This window comes from Patiria miniata, unplaced genomic scaffold, assembly GCF_015706575.1.
Source record: "Patiria miniata isolate m_02_andy unplaced genomic scaffold, ASM1570657v1 HiC_scaffold_8, whole genome shotgun sequence".
Taxonomy (NCBI): Eukaryota; Metazoa; Echinodermata; class Asteroidea; order Valvatida; family Asterinidae; genus Patiria; species Patiria miniata.
The window spans coordinates 13,963,128-13,981,396 of record NW_024037075.1 but is presented as its reverse complement, the minus strand read 5'-3'; the positions used below and the strand labels follow the sequence as shown (position 1 = coordinate 13,981,396).

Here is an 18,269-nt window from a genome sequence, read left to right as displayed (position 1 = left end):
GGTTCAAAACCTTACCTGTTGAAGTTTCAGCTCAGTGGACAATACATAAGTGGGGGGATGCACAACTGGAACCTTTTGTTCACGAAAGACGATTTCGTCACAATAGAAATCTTTATTCCTAAACTCAGTCAATTGATAAATCGTTGGAAATCACCTATACGTACATTTCTCGATTTCTTCGGGGTGTTTAGTATATACGATCTTTAATCCAGTCAAGGGCATCAATAGCTTCTCGATAGTTGGGTAGGCGGGGAGGGGGGGGGGGGGCATACCTTAATCAGAACCAATGCGAAGCGCGAAGCCCCTTATGGCGTGGCCGGGGTTCGGGCCCCCGAACAACTTTTGGAATCTAGATGCTCTGTAGTGCAATCTGAGGCAATTTCTGACCACTTCAGCAAAAGATCATCATTAATTTTAAACATTCGAGTTTTGAGTCATTGAATCAGCTATTCTGAACTATAGAATCAAATGTAGGCCTAGGCTACAATTTGTATTCGGGGACGAGAAAAAAAGGAGGGGGCGTGCAGCTGACAGTGAAGGAAACAGAGTTCCTCACACAGGAGCAACGAAGTTCACCCAAGACTGATAAAAATAGAGCTGCCTTTACCATTGAATACGTTTATTCAGTTACATTAAAGAGGTTGTGGAATGCTCAAAGACATTTCCGTCATTTTTCGGGTATATGTAGCCTAAGGTGTGATGAAATAAAAACGACTATTGTTTCTGTCATGAAATGAGTACAAAAGGTACTTTTGAGAGCTGTTTTTCAGGTCCAGTTTCGACCCGAACGTGCAACTGTGTAAAAGTCGTCGTTGCGGGCAGCAAACAAAAGTGGGCCAATGAAACATTCCAAATACCATCTCAGCTCCCTGGGGAGTATACAGCTCGATGATGCCTGTTAGGAGCGAGGAAGCTAATTCAATCACAATAACCATCTCTGCCCTCACAGGTACCCATTTACTCCTGGGTGGAGAGAAGCAATGAGTGACAAAGTGCCTTGCCCAAGGGCACACATACCATAACCCCTGGCTGGACTCAAACCCACAACCTGCAGAATTACCCGCAGACGACGAATCCAATGCCCTTAACCACGAGGCCACAGCACTCCACTTCAATAAAAATAGGGGAAATTATATATTATTTGTGACTATACATCCATTTATACTACTTCAGAGGCATGAGCATCAGCATAAAAAGGATCAAGACATAATTATTGTTATTATTATTATTTATTCGACCCAAACTATATGAAGTTACAAAGTGAAATTAGAAGGAAAAACACAAAATATAAACACTCGGGATGAAATAAATTGACCCCCCCCCCAAAAAAAATAACACCCAGAAAAAATAATACAAATGAATCCAAACTAATAAAAATATGCAATCATTTAAAGAACTCTAAGAACCAACTAATTAATAAGATACAATTACTTAAGAATTAGTTAATAATTGATAATTAATAGAACGAAATGAAAGCACATTAGTAATCACTGATTAAAATAACAATCTTAAATGTTGGACATATGTATTCAGGCAAGTTTGCCATTTTTGTATAAGGCAACGATGAGATCATTAGTATTTTAATCATATCGAATTAAAAGTCTTAATTCAAACTAAAAAAATCGACTATTCCAAGTGATTTGGAAGCATGAACCAATTTTAACATTTTAAGTGAAAGACTAGACTGGTGCCATGTATGTCCAACTTGAAAAAAGAACAATATTAGCAGACTGGATGCAAGGCTGCGAAAAGAGATTCCAGAGAAACCTATGACAAGATTTCAAACATGTTACAGACCACACCTCTCCTGTGGTTTGACCATTCAAAACACCTCAAAATCGGGTTCTGGCAAATTGGAGGACAAAAAATGCAGGACCTTTTAAAATCCTCCAGAATTTATTGTTATTGCACTGACACACCTTTCAATTCCTTTCGAAAGGTACTGAAAGGCAACTTACTGAATTTGCCCACAGAGTTGCTTCACCTTCCGAAACCTTTCGAAAAGATTCAAAGTTCCAGCACTATTTCACCTTTCAAAACCCTTTTAGTCAGGCAAATTTAAAATGTTTTGAAAGGTCTGATAATTCTCTGCCAACTGCACTGGGAATAGCAGGGTTAGACCTTATGCATTAGGGTGGAGTTAGAGGGCAATGGTTTGGTATTGCTTGGCTAGGCATGAGTCTAGCCTTTGTGTATTCATTGTTATTAGATTAAAATAACAACGAACAGCCTCTGAGATGCCTGTGATGCATGAGGTCTATGTGTTGGACTCACTTCAAACAAAATTCTGTTTTCTTGTGCTGCACGGTTGCACTATGTTAAGATTTAGGTTTCTCAGTACACGGTATTCGAGAGTATAAAGTCACAGTAAAGTGGCTTGCTCAAGAACACAAGCACCATGCAAACACTAGACTAGGTTAAGAATACCAATCAGAAATTTGGCAACATTGTAAGCCTGCATATGGGCAAAGTGACGTGTCCATGTTCAAAGTCTCATTCAAAGCCCCTTTGACTATACATCACTGCTAGACTTCAATCTGCAATTGCTAACATTTCTTAGAACAAAATTGAACCTACATTTTTATTCACACTTTCTTAAACAGGGAAAATTGTAAGTATAAAAAACTTCATTTTGAAGATTTACAGTCATTATTTTGTTCAAAGGCATTTTGGCAGGATGTAAGATGTACATAACAATTAAAACACTGCTATCGTGCTTCAGTCAAATTACAAACCACATGATGGATTTTCTAAATTGTAACTGCTATACACTTTTGGAAAAGACTTGCAGAAACCTCAAAAAATTGTGTTGTTTTTTTGAACTTGTGTGACTTAAAATAAATCACATTTAAAAAATTCACATTTCATCTACAAGCCTTCATTTTGTGCAAGTTCACAATTCTACAATTTAAGTCTACAAAATATTCTTGATTAACTTTTCTTTTTAACTTATAGCAACAATTGGAAGATTGCTACAATTGGATCTTTATACCGTAGATCACAACAATTGGATCTTATGGAAGATCGCAGCAAATGGATCTCATGGAAGATCACAACAACTCGATCTTAAGGATCGCAAAAAAAAATTGGATCTGATGGAAGATTGCAACAATTGGATCTTATGGAGGAATATTAAAAATAAAATCTGAGGTGGTGACCATCCAACCCATGGAATGACTTTACTTCTTGTGACCTCAAAACCCTCATCATGAAGTAGTTTTTATATTTTTTTTAACCTGATGACAAACTGAAAGAGATGTAAATAATCATTAATTGCTGTTTTGTGCCCCATTTACATTATTTTGAATCTTTCCAGTCACTTTGTTTATGCTAGTGATGACATCTCCAACATGGAGCTTTAGCGTTACAGCATAAAAGTTTCATTTTGATAATACGACATAGGAAGACCATTTGCCTTTGTTGTTAACATTCGCAAATTTCAGCAGAAAATAGTCCGTCCCACTTGAGCAAAAGCTGCTAACGTTGGCAAACGTAAGCTATTGTTTACATATTACCCCTGGTCTTACTGCCTATAGGAAGAACAGCCGGTCAGCCAACTCAATCCGGGGCTCTTTGTGGAGGCTTTGGCCAACAAGGAAAGACAGCTTGTGAGCGTAGAGGCAGGGGGCCGGTACACGAATGGTTCCCTGCAAAACAACAGAAAAAACAGACAAGATGAGTATGGAACTGAACTCTATAATTACTGTACTGTCTTTATGACATTGCACATACTGAAGCAGCCGTCTGCCATCTTTGTTCCCTCATGACGTGTCTTATGACATTGCACATACTGAAGCAGCCGTCTGCCATCTTTGTTCCCTCATGACATGTCTTATGACGTGCGCATACTGAAGCAGCCGTCTGCCATCTTTGTTCCCTCATGACATGTCTTATGACATGCACATACTGAAGCAGCCATCTGCTATCTTTGTTCCCTCATGACATGTCTTATGACATTGCACATACTGAAACAGCCGTCTGCTATCTTTGTTCCCTCATGACATGGCTTATAACATTGCACATACTGAAGCAGCCGTCTGCCATCTTTGTTCCCTCATGACGTGTCTTATGACATGCGCATACTGAAGCAGCCGTCTGCCATCTTTGTTCCCCATGACATGTCTTATGACATTGCACATACTGAAGCAGCCGTCTGCCATCTTTGTTCCCTCATGACGTGTCTTATGACATGCGCATACTGAAGCAGCCGTCTGCCATCTTTATCTCCTCATGACGTGTCTTATGACATTGCACATACTGAAGCAGCTGTCTGCCACCTTTGTTCTCTCATGACATGTCTTATGACTTTGCACGTACTGAAGCAGCCGTCTGCCATCTTTATTCACTCGTGAGCTATTTGTGCTTGTGCCACTTCAAACTAAATTGATGACCTCTATGGCAAATAACTTGCTGTGAAATTTGCAAAAACTGAAAAGATTTGACTCCTGTCCAATTTTACCGTGACTGCTTTGGGTTCAATTATGATCGGGTAGCACCGGTGGCACAGTGTGTAAAGCGTTGAACTCTGTGGCCTGGGTTCGATTCCCAAGTCGGGTCATAATGAGAGGAGAGTTGTTTGTTGATTCTCTCCTATGCCACGATGCTTTTTCTCCTAGACCTCAGTTTTTTTCCCTCTGCAAAAATCAATACTTTTGATCTGGCTGTGCTCTGTGGTCAGACATGGGTCGTATGGCGGCAGCCTAAGGCGCCTTTGCATGCCTTTGGCAAGACCACATTGTAGCTACGTCCTTTGCAATTCAGCTCATGCTGCGAGTAAGGACGATTAGCCCCCCCATATATACAGGATAGTCACAGTGCTTTGGAATGCCGTTCATAACTTGCCCCGCTCCTTACCGGCCAATTGAAGTACAGATGGGTGAGCTTGTAGGTCAGGCTTTGCATGCTGTCTGGTGCCAGACCCGAATTGTCCCAAATCACATTGTAACTGGTTGGAGTGACCGTGCCCTGGCGTACAGACTGACTGACAAGGAAGAAGTCGTATCTGTGGACACAAAATGGAGACCAGTCAGAGTGATACATACAGTCAAAATAAATGTTAATAGTTTCAGCAGGCTGCATACTTCAGTATCTATTGGTGATTGTTGGATCCAGCAGGGTCATAAAAATACTCGGATTAGGGTTAGGGTTGGCTGCATGGACTCGACCATTTCTTTAAGGGGAAAGATCGCGCAACAGTGAGGTGGGCTTCAACCATTTTTTGAGGGGGAGGATTACGCAACGGTGAGGTGTAGATATGGCGCGTTGTTACACGGGCACTGCACTCTATACCGCCACGTTTGTGGGTCTACCGGAGACTAAGCAATGTGCCCATTCCAAACAGGCACATTTTGAACGGGCACTGCACTAGTAGTCTATAATAACAGAACAAACTTATGATTTTCAGAAGTTTTTAAGTTTTTGTTAGTTACAGTGTACAGGGATAATAATTTGTTTTCTGTTTGATGTTTTTCCAATGAGTTGTTTACTTACAAGTCTGGTTTGGTGACCACCGAGTCAATCACCGTTCCTGGGGATGGGTTGACGAGATTTCCTTGGTTCAAGGAGCAAAATCTATTGTTGATTCGCTTCTTAATGACGACCACAGCGCACTTAGGGCTGTACACAAACAATCAAAGACAACATTTATTGGCACAATTGTCTATCATGACATGAGACACTAGTAAACGACACTTCTATGTCAAAAAGCAAAATGAGAAAGATTCAAAATGAGAATACAATTTGAGGCAACCATGTCACATAATTTGTGGCAGAGTTGTAACGAGTCACTGTTTTTTTTGTGACTCGAGTCGAGTTGAGTTATTAGAAAGAAGTGACTCGAGTCGAGTCTCGTCATTTTAAAGAAGTGACTTGAGTTGAGTCAAGTCATTAGGTCAAGAAGGTTGAAAAGAGTCGAGTCAAATTTTTAGCTTGAGTCAATTCGAGTCACTAATATTTGAACGCCATATAAAAAATAAAGACAAGAGACCAAGTCATTTGTATCACTAACAGTTAACAAGAAGTGAAACTTCGATCCTATAGGCTATCTGGTTTGGCTTCGGGTCTAGAATTTTTTTGGCTAATCGCTGACAACATCAAAACCAAATTGCATGATACAAAACTGTTTCTGATTGTTTAAAAGTGGGCACGTATCTATTTAATTTTTAAAAGGAGGGCATAAATTTAGCCAGCATTCGAATCCAAGAACTTATCGCCCAAAGCCAATGATGAAACAACAAATTGGAAAATGTGTTTAAAATCCATTTCCTGGATAGTATTTTGTGCCTTCTAGAACCATGAGGTGGGAGTTTGTGACACGTTGTATTTTTGTACATGACAAGGGGCCGCTGTACCGTTCTGTATTCGCAAAGTAACGTGAACATAAATTTTGCACTGTAAGTCATTGCAGACATTTTCACAATGTTTTGCTTATATTTTTGGGACTCGAGTATTATCAGCCATCTTCTGATGAGGGACTCGAGTCAAGTCGAGTCATTTGCTCACAGTGACTCGACTTGAGACAAGTCATTTTCCCTTGGGGACTCGAGTCAAGTTGAGTGGAGTCACCACAAATTGTGGGGTCAATAGAACTGTGTTTTGTGGTGCTGCTAAGCATACATTTTGCGTAATTGCAGGCAAATACACACTTGTGGGAGTAGGTGTGGTTACTGACCTTCAGAACTGTCATAAGTGTCGCATCCCGTGCAACCTCCGAGATTTAAATTTTGGGGTTGGGTTTCTTTAACAGGTACCTTGGTACCCATGTTTTTTTCAGTCGGGTACCCGATTCCCAAAATAGCACACCCTACTTTTCAGCCACAGTTCACGTTCATAGTAGATCGGGTCATACCTTTGATGACATCAAAGCTACATCAAGCTCCTGGTGCCTTTGGCCGTCATACTTTAGGCTGCTGTGATTAAGCTTCACGAGATGGTAATCTCTCCATAAGCCCAGCCCAAGCCTTCTCCACCTAAGATACAATCAAATGGATAGACAATGTACAACTTATGTCAGCATGGTTTTAATGAAATCGCTGTGGTAAGAGGGGATCGAGGTACGGTACTTTTTGACCTGCAGTGCACCAACTTTGGTAGAGAGTGTTTCGAAAATGCTATATCCGTTTGAAAAATGTGAAAAAAACTGCACGGTTATGACAAATGTATACACGTATATATAACAGCCATAATTTCTGAACTACGTTTTCATGTATTCTTAATTAACCCTCCTGCTATCTGAACAGTCACAGACAGTCAAAAACTAAATCCTCTTCCCCTGCCAAGCCTTTTACACAGTCAGATCATAATAATTTCAAGCAAGCACAGTGACTAGTCATAATTACAGTCAACAGACAAAAGACAAGCGGTAGGCACAGCTGGCTTATTTTTTTCCAAGTCAAGTCAAGTCCCAAGTCAAATTTAAGCAAGTCAAGTTAAGTCCCAAGTCAATTTTTTTCAAGTCAAGTCTTAAGTCAATTGTTTTCCAAGTAAGTCTCGAGTCAATTTTTCACGAGTCAAGTCAAGTCCCAAGTCAATTTTTTTCAAGTCAAGTCAAGTCTCGAGTCATTTTTGTTTAAATATTAGATGCACATACTACGTGCGGGAACCAGTTTATGTGTTCCACGATGGAGCCAGAGTAGAGATGGGAATGGGGTTTATCAAAGCGTGCATCATGTAAGGAGATAAAAAACAAACTTTTCAAACATCCTCTCTCAAGCACCTTATTTTTATCTAAAGAGTGTAAAAATGCATTTTGATATAATGTTTGAAGGACGTCTGACAAAATGTCCTTCTGAACGTTTTCGTTTAAAGGGAAGATACAACATTTGCAAACATCACAAAACGAAATGATCAAATTTTCACAAAATACCTTACTGGATTGTTAGGGAATAACAGTCTAAAGCATCCTGTAAAATCGAGGCTCCTGGTGTGCTGACATTTTCAAAAAAATTGTATTTTTCCAACGCTGGTTGGTTGACCAGGCTGCGGCATTGGAGAAAACTGCATTTTTTTCAAAAACTGTTCCTAATTTTTCCTAATTAATTTTTCTGCATTTTCTTTCCAATTGATTACAAACCTGCGATGGGGTGCAAGCCTGCTAGACTGATTCTCTGACCTTACAATTCCCCGAAGTCAAAACTTGCTCCGTTTCATCTTTAGTGGGGTCAGGGAACCAGACTACAATAACATGATTGGATTTCTTGATTTTTCCAGCATTTACAAGCCCAAAACGTGAAACAAGTCATTTTAACAATATTTGCTATAACATACTAATCCTCCAAATCCATTTATTTCTGAAAATTGCAGCAAAAGCAAATGTTGTACATTCCCTTCAATGCATGATGTGAATTCTTGTTGCTTTATGGCGGATTGGGGGTAGCAGCCGTTTTCTAGTCATTTAAACCCTAGTTGCATTTAGCACGTTTACGGTAAACCACTTTAAGTGTACGTGTAGCCTATAGTCTCTAAGGAATGACCGCTCTATAACAATGGATGGTGCTCAGACTACGCACGGCACAAACTTCACCTCGCATGCACGAGGTGGAGTATGATATGTTGTCCATAACACACGCATAGTGCTAGTCATGTACATGAGGTGTGGCAGGCTCAGGATGCCTAGCTATCGCATGCTGGTTGCTAATTCGCCATGTATATCTGCATTCTTTTCAACCGACTATGCTAGTGTGCATGAACGCCCAGAGGTTTGTGTTTTTTTGTAACTTGAAGAAATGTGTTAATGTCAGCAAGTCATTTTTTTTTTCAAGTCAAGTCAAGTCTTAAGACAAAAAAATAGCATCTCGAGTCCCACTCGCGTCCGAGTCAGCGACTCGAGTCAACAACACTGTCAATCACCTTCAGTCAAGGCATAGCTGTATCAAGTTACATAAACAGTCTCAGCCAGTCAATCCTGCTTTATGTAGTCTGGGAATCTTGAATAATTGAAAACAGTCACTTGATTGATTTTGAGTGAAAGGACAACTTGGCACAGAATGTGTGTGGAGGGTTAATAAGCAATCACAACTGGCTTTGGGCAGCCAGGAGAGGGCGGGATTCCAAAAGAAGATGAAAAAGCATTCGCAGCATTTTTGAAAAACAAAATTCTTCATATATATGTTTGAAATCCTGAATGAAGAAAAATGTCTTTAATTGCAAAAAAGTACATGTATAAAGTGACTATTTTATAAGCACATTAGAAACATGCAGCTCTTGCAAAATTTGGAGTCTATTTTTTTTGGGGGGGGGGGGGGTTTCCTCTTCTGTCCCCAACTTTTGTGTGAATTGATGGATTTTGTAAAAGGTAAAAAAAAAACAATTGAAGGGCTCGACCGAAAAGGCTAAACCCGACGTGTACCTGTTTCTGAGTGACTTCTGGCTCCCAGAAGGTGCAGAAGACGACATTGGAATGATCCACACGTTCCTGGTTACTGAGCTGGGATTCTATGCGCTGTCGTGCCTTCTCCTCTGGTAGACGATCCCTGTCTAGAACACGCTTCAAGGCCTGGCAAAAAAATAAAATTGAAAGAAGATGAAAAAGAATAAACTATACAAGGACCATGTCACCAAAGTAAAAATGCAGAAACAAATCTTACTCTAGTTATAATTTACACATGTTGAGAAGCTGAGTATCACATAATGAGAATGGAGTGTAATTTCAGAGTGACTGAGAAGTGCACATGACTGTTTTCATTGTAGTGAATTATTCATGTCCAATTTTTTTAAATTTTGCACTAAATTTGGGCTAGTCCAATAATAACACTGTGTGCAAAGATGCTCAAAGGGGCGTGGTCTTGTCATAATGAATGAGGTGCGACCTATCTCATCCTTATGAATAATGCATGGCCACAACTTATAGTAGAGCTAATCCACCCAGGCTTCAATCATCAATGGAAGGCGTGACTGTCCTCATCCTTGCGAATTATGTATGACCATAGCTCATAGCAGAACCCAGCCCATCCATCTTCAATCTCCTATAGAGAAAACCAATTTTTCATTTTTGCAAACCACTCATCTTCCTTGTTACTCAAAATGCTACAAATACAACATTTCACTGCAACAAAAACCCGATGAAAATCAGTGCTCTATCCTTATATTTGCTCTATCTTATATTTTACTAAAATGTCTTTTTAATAAGAATACTTACACCTCTGTTTTTATTATAATTATTTAATATAACAGGTTACAGCCATTGTAAATCCAGTGGTTTGAGACGCATATTAAATTGAAGTTTAAAGGTAATGGACACCATTTTGCTAACTCAAGGAACAACAATTTAATAATTCTGAAGCAGTTTATTGAACAAAACTAATTTGTTGAAATTTCAGCTCAGTAGATATCGTACTGTTTGAGAAAACTTCAAAAAAGTGCGTCGTCACTTTTCAAAGCATAGGTTTCCATTGGACAGCATGATGGTTTGGAAATGATGGCAATTTCTCTTCTCAAAAATGGCAGCTTAGTAGCCACAATGATTTCACAGGATGATTGATCCTATTATTTACTTACAATCGAGTATTTCATGATGTTTTGACAATTTCATTTTTGAATGTTTGCAAATAACTTTTAAGTCTCGATACTATTTTATGTAGAATGTTTGTTAAATTTTGTTTCTAAATTCATCTTTAACTCAGTGTTTCACTGCAAAATGTGAATTATTGATTAATAATCCACCATTGAATGGAATTGGAAAATGCACTGCAAAAAGTGGTGTCTTTGTGGAAATCTGGCAGAGCAACTGTTTTGTGAATGGTTTATATTGTGGTTAGCATAGCCATACAACGAAACCTTGACACTCCACAGAAAAGGGTTTCACTTTTAGCCTAAAAACTCACCCTGGGTTGCTTGAGCAGTGTTCCCAGGAGTTGAATCCTTTGTGTTGAGGAACTTATCTTGGCTTCTTTATGTGCAGCATGATAGATGTCCTCTACTAGAGATATCTCATGTACGTCTAGTACACACAGACCCTGAATGCAACATGAATGCAACACTGCATTACTCACCGTGGGTTGCTTGAGCAGTGTTCCCAGGAGTCCAATCCTTTGTGTTGAGAAACTTATCTTAGCTTCTTCATGTGCAGCATGATTGATGTCCTCTACTAGAGATATCTCATGCACGTCTAGTACACACAGACCCTGAATGCAACATGAATGCAACACTGCATTACTCACCGTGGGTTGCTTGAGCAGTGTTCCCAGGAGTCCAATCCTTTGTGTTGAGGAACTTATCTTAGCTTCTTCATGTGCAGCATGATTGATGTCCTCTACTAGAGATATCTCATGTACGTCTAGTACACACAGACCCTGAATGCAACATGAATGCAACACTGCATTACTCACCGTGGGTTGCTTGAGCAGTGTTCCCAGGAGTCCAATCCTTTGTGTTGAGAAACTTATCTTAGCTTCTTCATGTGCAGCATGATTGATGTCCTCTACTAGAGATATCTCATGCACGTCTAGTACACACAGACCCTGAATGCAACATGAATGCAACACTGCATTACTCACCGTGGGTTGCTTGAGCAGTGTTCCCAGGAGTCCAATCCTTTGTGTTGAGGAACTTATCTTAGCTTCTTCATGTGCAGCATGATTGATGTCCTCTACTAGAGATATCTCATGTATGTCTAGTACACACAGACCCTGAATGCAACATGAACAAATTGAAAAACAACACTGCAAATCTTTTTTCGACTTTTTTCCCTTTGGTAGCATCATTGTTATTTTGTTTGTTGTTTTAGTTGTTTCTTCATCTCTTTTCACGTTTTTGTATTGCTTAAATAATATAACTAGAATTCTTCACATTGGATTCAAAAATGAATGTTAACATAGAAAAAATGTTGTCTAATTTTGTGGACAATTAACACATCACACTATAACCATTCAAAAAGGCATCTCAAAATAGAAGTTTAGGAGGAATAAGCATTGGCAGCACAGCAGCAGTTCACAGAGTTGCAAACAAGAATGAAACCCAACACAAAAAGCACAGCTTGTAGACAATTTATGAAAACAAAAACAAATGCATATACAATGTACATGTACACAGGTCACTAAGCTGCCATTACTGCCATAACTTAATAATATATTGTACGTTATGCATGTCACATCATGAACTTTATACATGTATATATATCACATCCTGAAACAAGACCCGGCAAGCCTAGTAAACTTGGTCCCAGAGTGCATGCACAAACTTCCATTCAATGGTTTCAGAATGGTCATAATTCACAGCTATCGTCATTTCATGCATCCAGCCTGTACAGGCCAGATGTAGATCATTCATAAAGCCCAGTGCACATGAGAGCTATATATCTGCTTACGACAACGGTCCATTCGTGGCCCGTGGTGTAAGCAGATAGCTCCCGTGTGCAGTCAATTGATGAAAGATTTGTCATTCGTGGTGCTGCTTCGAATTTCCAATGTGTTTGATAACTTCTTCAAAGTGTGAGCCGAACATATGAGACACCAGGCTACGAAAAAATTAATTGTTTTTGGGATAGGATCACTTGTGTTTATCCTACAAGTATACGCTAACGAATTATTATCAAAAAGCTTACTTGAAGTAAAGATTGTACTGGTACTAAACACCCCTTGAAATTATTCTGCCTGGCTTGGCGCCATTTAGAAGAAATCAAGAAATGTACATGATTTAGGTGATTTATAACAATCAGTCAATTGACTGATTTTGGAAATAAGAGTGCCATGGACGAAATCACGTTTTGCGATCAAAAGGTTGTGCATGGTTTTCGTCAGTTTTCTCCAAAAAAAGTGTAACATCCACTTAGCTGGAACTTCAACAGGCTTGGTTTTGATCATTCTTCTAAGTTCTTTGGATTTTGAGTGGTGTTAATATTGCAAACGGACAAAATGCAAGAAGAGCAAATAATCCTATTTCCCTATACACACATACAAGCTGGCACATACCTTTTGCTGTCTGACCCTATTGACAGCATCTCCACCTTTCTTGGTCTCCTCACTGACCACAATGCACCTCATGTCTGGATCCACCACGCTGGGGCCGTAAGGATCCGTGATGGGCACGATGGAGTCTGATTGTAAGATGCGTGGTTTGATATCCTGGATGAAGTCACGGACAGACGTGATGCGCGCATCCATTTGCTGGATCAACTTTGGTAGTGTTTTCCCTGCAAAACAACCGTCATTTAATATTGCTCAAGTACCGGTAATTAATTTGACCTGCGATTTTTAAAGGCTCAAACATCCAATACTGAAACTGGTTTGAATTTTTGGAATATACAATTGTTGTCAGCTGTGATGTCATTGGCGTTTTGTACGCCAAGGGGTGCAATTGGTACCTAGGGATGTATGGAACCTATGGACCAATATCACAATGGGAGACTTTTGAGACGGTTGGTGGTAGCAAACATTGGTGGCAAAACAAATACAGTAATGAATGATTCACATTCATGCAATGGAAATAATTTCATTGGGAATGTTCCCTTCCACTCGGTTTCGTCTCTTGGAATGGAACATTCCATCTGTCACCTCATGAAATTATTCTTACCACTGCACTCACACACATTCACTATTTGTATAATACGCAACGCCATACATGTATGACCCACTCTCAGCTAAGAGAAAAGAAAGAATGTAATAAGGGTTGTGTTACATGAATACTTGATTTGATGCGTTCTTACGTTGCAGCATGGATATGTCTGTCACACCAACTGTAATCTTCTCTTCTGCTCTAATACCGACTCGCTCAGCAGGATTTATGTCCAGCTTGGATGCAATCAAACGTTCCCCCTAGAACCACGCTTCCGTAACTCTTAACCGGCGAACAGTCTACTTCGTTAGGCTTAGCATCAGCATCCATCGGTGCAGAACTGTTAACATTCAACCAGACAGCTAGACTCTGGTATGATTTGTTGGGAATACAAACCACGACTTGAGTAACGCTTGGAGTTTGTTTGGAGAGGAGACAGTCAGTCAGTACCAGACCAACTTCTCCTTTGAGAATTTTAGTGGTAGTCGAGGTGCCAGACCGGTTACTTATATTGTTTACGAGTACTCCGACATCTTGCCCTTGTAGCTGCGCCGACTTGGCGTAGATTGCAGTGATGGCTGTGCAGACATCTTGCGTAACGGGAATCAGTCTCTGTTTGTACGCTTCCAGTTCGTGGTCAAGGCCGGGATGCAGCTGTACGTAGAGTGTTTCCAATATGCAGCTGGCGGCATGGCACAGTATGGGACTGCATGATTCGTTTGATGGTTGGTTTATCGGTGAGGTTAAGATGAGAAGCCCTGTTTTGCAGCTGGGGAGCATTTTGGTTCACAAGAAAGCACAGCTCAAACCTGCACTGAATAAAAATGGAAAGAACAAAAATCAGATATTCAATCAAATTTTAACCATGGAGGAATAAGCAGGGATGAAATCCGGTAGCTGTGTTTGAATCATTTGCAAACTCAAGTAAAAACAAGAAAAGTAGTTTAGAATTTCTCTTCTGGGGTACTGTTTTACAAAGGCTGAATTGTGTTTACCACTGTTCACCGGCGGGGCATAAAAATACAGACCTGTTGGGGGCGGATCCAGGAATTTTTGCAGGGGGGGGTGTCAGATTTGTTTACATCAGTAAATCAGTGCTGAAATGTAGACAGGTTTTTTCCATCGGACACTCCGGGGGCTGGTACCATTCTTCCAATGGGGGCACTGTTCAATTCAGACAAGCAGGCACACTATATCACACAATAGTGTACAAATACCCCCCTTACCCCCGCTGGCTATGCCTCTGTGTTCGAGTGTTGCGTACAGGCGGACATATAGGTCAATATTATTAGTCAAGTTGTTTTTGTTTTTGGTGTGAGGGGGGGGGGAGATTTTACCCTCAAAACCCCCCCCCCCCATGGATCCGCGCCTGCCTAGCTGTACCTTATAAAAGTTGTAATAAAAGTACTAGCATTGTAACGTCTCCCTCTGTACATCAACCCCACATGCATGGGCGTCGCGAGGGGGGGGCAAGGGGAGGCACTTGCCCCCCCCCCCCCCCTGGAAAAGCAAAAAAAAAAAAAAAAAGGAAGGAAGAAAAAAAAGAAAGAAAAAAAAGAAAAAGAGGCGCGAAGACAAAGTGGTGTAAATTAAATGAGTTGGGGGGGGCAAAATGTCCCTGCCCCCCTCTAAAACTGATAAATCGAGAATGTGTTGAGAAATACAAGCATTTTTTGGCCAAAAAATGTTTTGCCCCCCTCTAGAAAAAATCCTGGCGACGCCCATGCCCACATGAACACTCCACACATACGGCAATCTTGTTCCGTACGTAACTGTGGGGACCACACACCTGTTGAGCGATAGTTATTATGGGAACTGAAGACACTATACGGGGAGCAGAATTAAAGTCCCCATAACTCCGTCCTAATTTCCCCGTTAGGAAATTTCCCATAACTTTGTGCCGGTTAGGGCACAACACTCAGCTGAGAGTAAATGTGTACGTCAGCGCTAGGGCCCAAGCACTGTTAGAGAACTGTAAGCTGCACAGGGTGATTCAAAAAGATAAGTACCATGTAAACAGATTGTTTTTTTCTCGTCAATTTAAATTCAGTATCATCATAGTTAACAGTCTGTGGTGCATTTTGTCACGGTGGCGGTGGGCAAGGGGGAGGAGGGTGGAGGGGGACCATGCCGTGCACGAAGAATTGTTACCTCGGCATAATTAATGCGTGGTGTGATTCCTGGCGTAACCCTGACCCCCATTTACTGAGATTAATTGGTGGGGCTTAAAGAGTTGCAAGCAAAAATGGCTCTGGAAAATTTCGAGGAGGAAATTTCAGAAAGGATACAGGGTGGTAAGACGTATGAAGAAATTGCAGATATTTTGAAGGAAATTGGAGTTTGGCGCGGCTCTTCAATAGCCAATATTCGCAAATTCTGTCATGAGAACGACATAATTGTAAGAAGGACAATTTCCCTGACAGTGAATCGATCACAAGGTCGACACAACCCCGCGGCGTCATAGAACTTTTAGTTCTGTTGCCGTGTACCAAGTGATGATGATGATGATGATGACATTAACATTCCAAGGTGCATTGCTTAATTGCCAAACCTGAATCCAAAAATGGTCGACAAGACTATTGACCGTTTTGTCATTGTCATTGTCATGTTTTTGTAAAACAACACTCTAAAAATAAAGCAACTAACCGTTTATCGCTTTTTACAATTTAAAAAAAATAACTAAAAGGTCATTGTTTTTTTGTGACTTAATATCGTTTGACCGTTTAACAAAACTGTAAAACGACAAAACTTTCAATGGTTCGTTGACTGTGTTTGTTTTTGAGAAAATCTAAAATGGTAAAACGAAATAACAGTTTGTACCGGGATTAGTGAGTCAATCCTTTCCGTTTCTGATTATTGCAGAGCTGATAGATTACAAACATTTGACATGAAAACACTTTCTAAAACCATTTCTGTCTCGTTTTGTCATCCCTCTTACATGACTGAGAATGATTAAGGATTCCATTTATGTGTGTTTGTCATTCACTACTAGCCTGTAAACTGACACATCTTTTCATATGGGGTATCCCGTGGATATATCATTGTTTTCCCCTATTTTTTCAGAAATGTTGTAACTTTCAGAAACTTTGTCATATTGTGTTGCCCATGGATGTCACCAGATAACAGCTATTTACAGGGGTTTCCAGAGATGTATTATTTCCAACCCCCGTCTTCAAAAAATATATTTACTATTTTTTTGAAATTGGGTACCCATCTTTCTGACTCACCCTGTAGATGTAATAGCTGGCTATGTTGACATATGACAGGAATGTGGTGAAGAGAGCAAGGTTTTAATTATTTGAGGGAAATTTGTATGTAAAATAAAGGCGAGTCTGACGAAATGCAACTGTTGTCAGATCAACCCACGTACTGCACGATATAAATGCCTTGGTTTACATGTCACCAACTTCAAAACCAGGGCCATATAATGTATACAATTTTTCAATGCAATCCTTGAAAGTGCACCTTTGTGTCCCATTTAACCCTACTTTTCATTTTGCTATTTTTTTGAAGGTTATTTTTTGGTGCCTTCATAGCCTCAGTGTTACAGTTATTTAGTTATTTCAGCACCAGATGTTGGCAGAATTTTGAATATAAAACTTTCCCAAGATCGTTTTCACACAAAATTTTCAAAACAACAGAACTCAGTGATGCACGCATAACAATAGGAATGTATCCAACATATCAATGGAAATTAAGCCAGTGTTAATTCTCACTAGGGGAGCAAGTTAGGGGAGCGAGTAGGGGCTGGATGTTAAGGTGGGGGTGGGGGGGTGGGTTTGCCTAATTTCTGTAGCATCTGAGGGGGGGGGGGGGAACTGTGGGGGCGATTTTTAATTGGAGAGGGGAGGTGTGCACCCCCCCCCCCTCCCCATGCACCCCCTTGGCTATGCCGCTGGTTTTAAGCCACTGATAAAACATCAGCTGGTTTTAAACACATTTTCTTTGAACTGTTTTGGTGACTTGGTCCAACATGTAAAAATCGAAGCTTATAGCTTAGTGCAGAAACAAAACAAGTTTGTTGAAGGCAACGGCTAAACTAAGACCCATCTCCCTCAATGAAGTAGGGCTGGGAGTTTACGCCACTGATAAAACATAAGCTGGTTTTAAACACATTTTCTTTGAACTGTTTCGGTGACTTGGTCCAACATGTAAAAATCGAAGCGTATAGCTTAGTGCAGAAACAAAACAAGTTTGTTGAAGGCAACGGCTAAACTAAGACCCATCTCCCTCAATGAAGTAGGGCTGGGAGTTTACGGATAATAGGGTAATCGGGTATCCAATAAACACATGGGCTGGATTGTGTTTGATTGAATATATTACTGGACCAAGCCCAGTCTAATGTGGCTTTAATGTTGGTAGCTCTCCAGCACTTAACTGGCTCGTCACTCGTCACTCAAATTCTGATGAGAGACAGGCTGGCTCTAAACAACAGACGCACATACATTGGGGATATCCCAACTGTTTATCAAGGGCAAACCACTGCACTCCCACCTGTATTTTAGTATGTGCTAACACATTTATGGTCGTTAACTGATTAAATAGCCATAATCTTAGTAGGGTGCTCATGAATACGAACCTGGGAATCCCGGGTTGGCGAAAGCCACATTAGACTGGGCTTAATTGGTCCAGTAATGATCCGTAAAAGAGGACAGGGATGATGGTGGGTTTGAACCATTCAATTCTGAGCAAACCAGAAAGTCACACACTATACACTCTTCCTCACATACTCATCTTAAGGTAAAATGCAATACAACAGAATGTGACCGACACAAAATGAT

At 40.4% G+C, this 18,269-nt stretch overlaps 1 protein-coding gene and 1 pseudogene across 1 annotated transcript; both read right to left on the bottom strand.

The window, feature by feature from the left end:
- Nucleotides 1-2,212: 2,212 nt before the first annotated feature.
- On the bottom strand, nucleotides 2,213-6,897 carry LOC119719769 (piwi-like protein 1). Its single transcript, XM_038189257.1, has 4 exons — nucleotides 6,869-6,897; nucleotides 5,491-5,616; nucleotides 4,855-5,002; nucleotides 2,213-3,647 (listed from the first exon to the last, which is right to left on the bottom strand). Exons 1-4 carry the CDS (start codon nucleotides 6,895-6,897, stop codon nucleotides 3,531-3,533), a joined length of 420 nt encoding a protein of 139 aa, XP_038045185.1. The 3' UTR covers nucleotides 2,213-3,530.
- Nucleotides 5,543-14,274, bottom strand: LOC119719768 (annotated as a pseudogene).
- Between the last annotated feature and the right edge of the window lie 3,995 nt (nucleotides 14,275-18,269).

What these genes read in the sequence shown, in the direction of transcription:
- LOC119719769 (XM_038189257.1), bottom strand. Translation starts at nt 6,897, where the DNA reads ATGACGGCCAAAGGCACCAGGAGCTTGAT. An exon ending in AAAGGCACCAGGAGCTTGAT is followed by an intron (nt 5,617 to 6,868) that starts GTAGCTTTGATG and finishes GTTTGTGTACAG; the next exon opens with CCCTAAGTGCGCTGTGGTCG. An exon ending in ATCTGTACTTCAATTGGCCG is followed by an intron (nt 3,648 to 4,854) that starts GTAAGGAGCGGG and finishes GTTGTTTTGCAG; the next exon opens with GGAACCATTCGTGTACCGGC.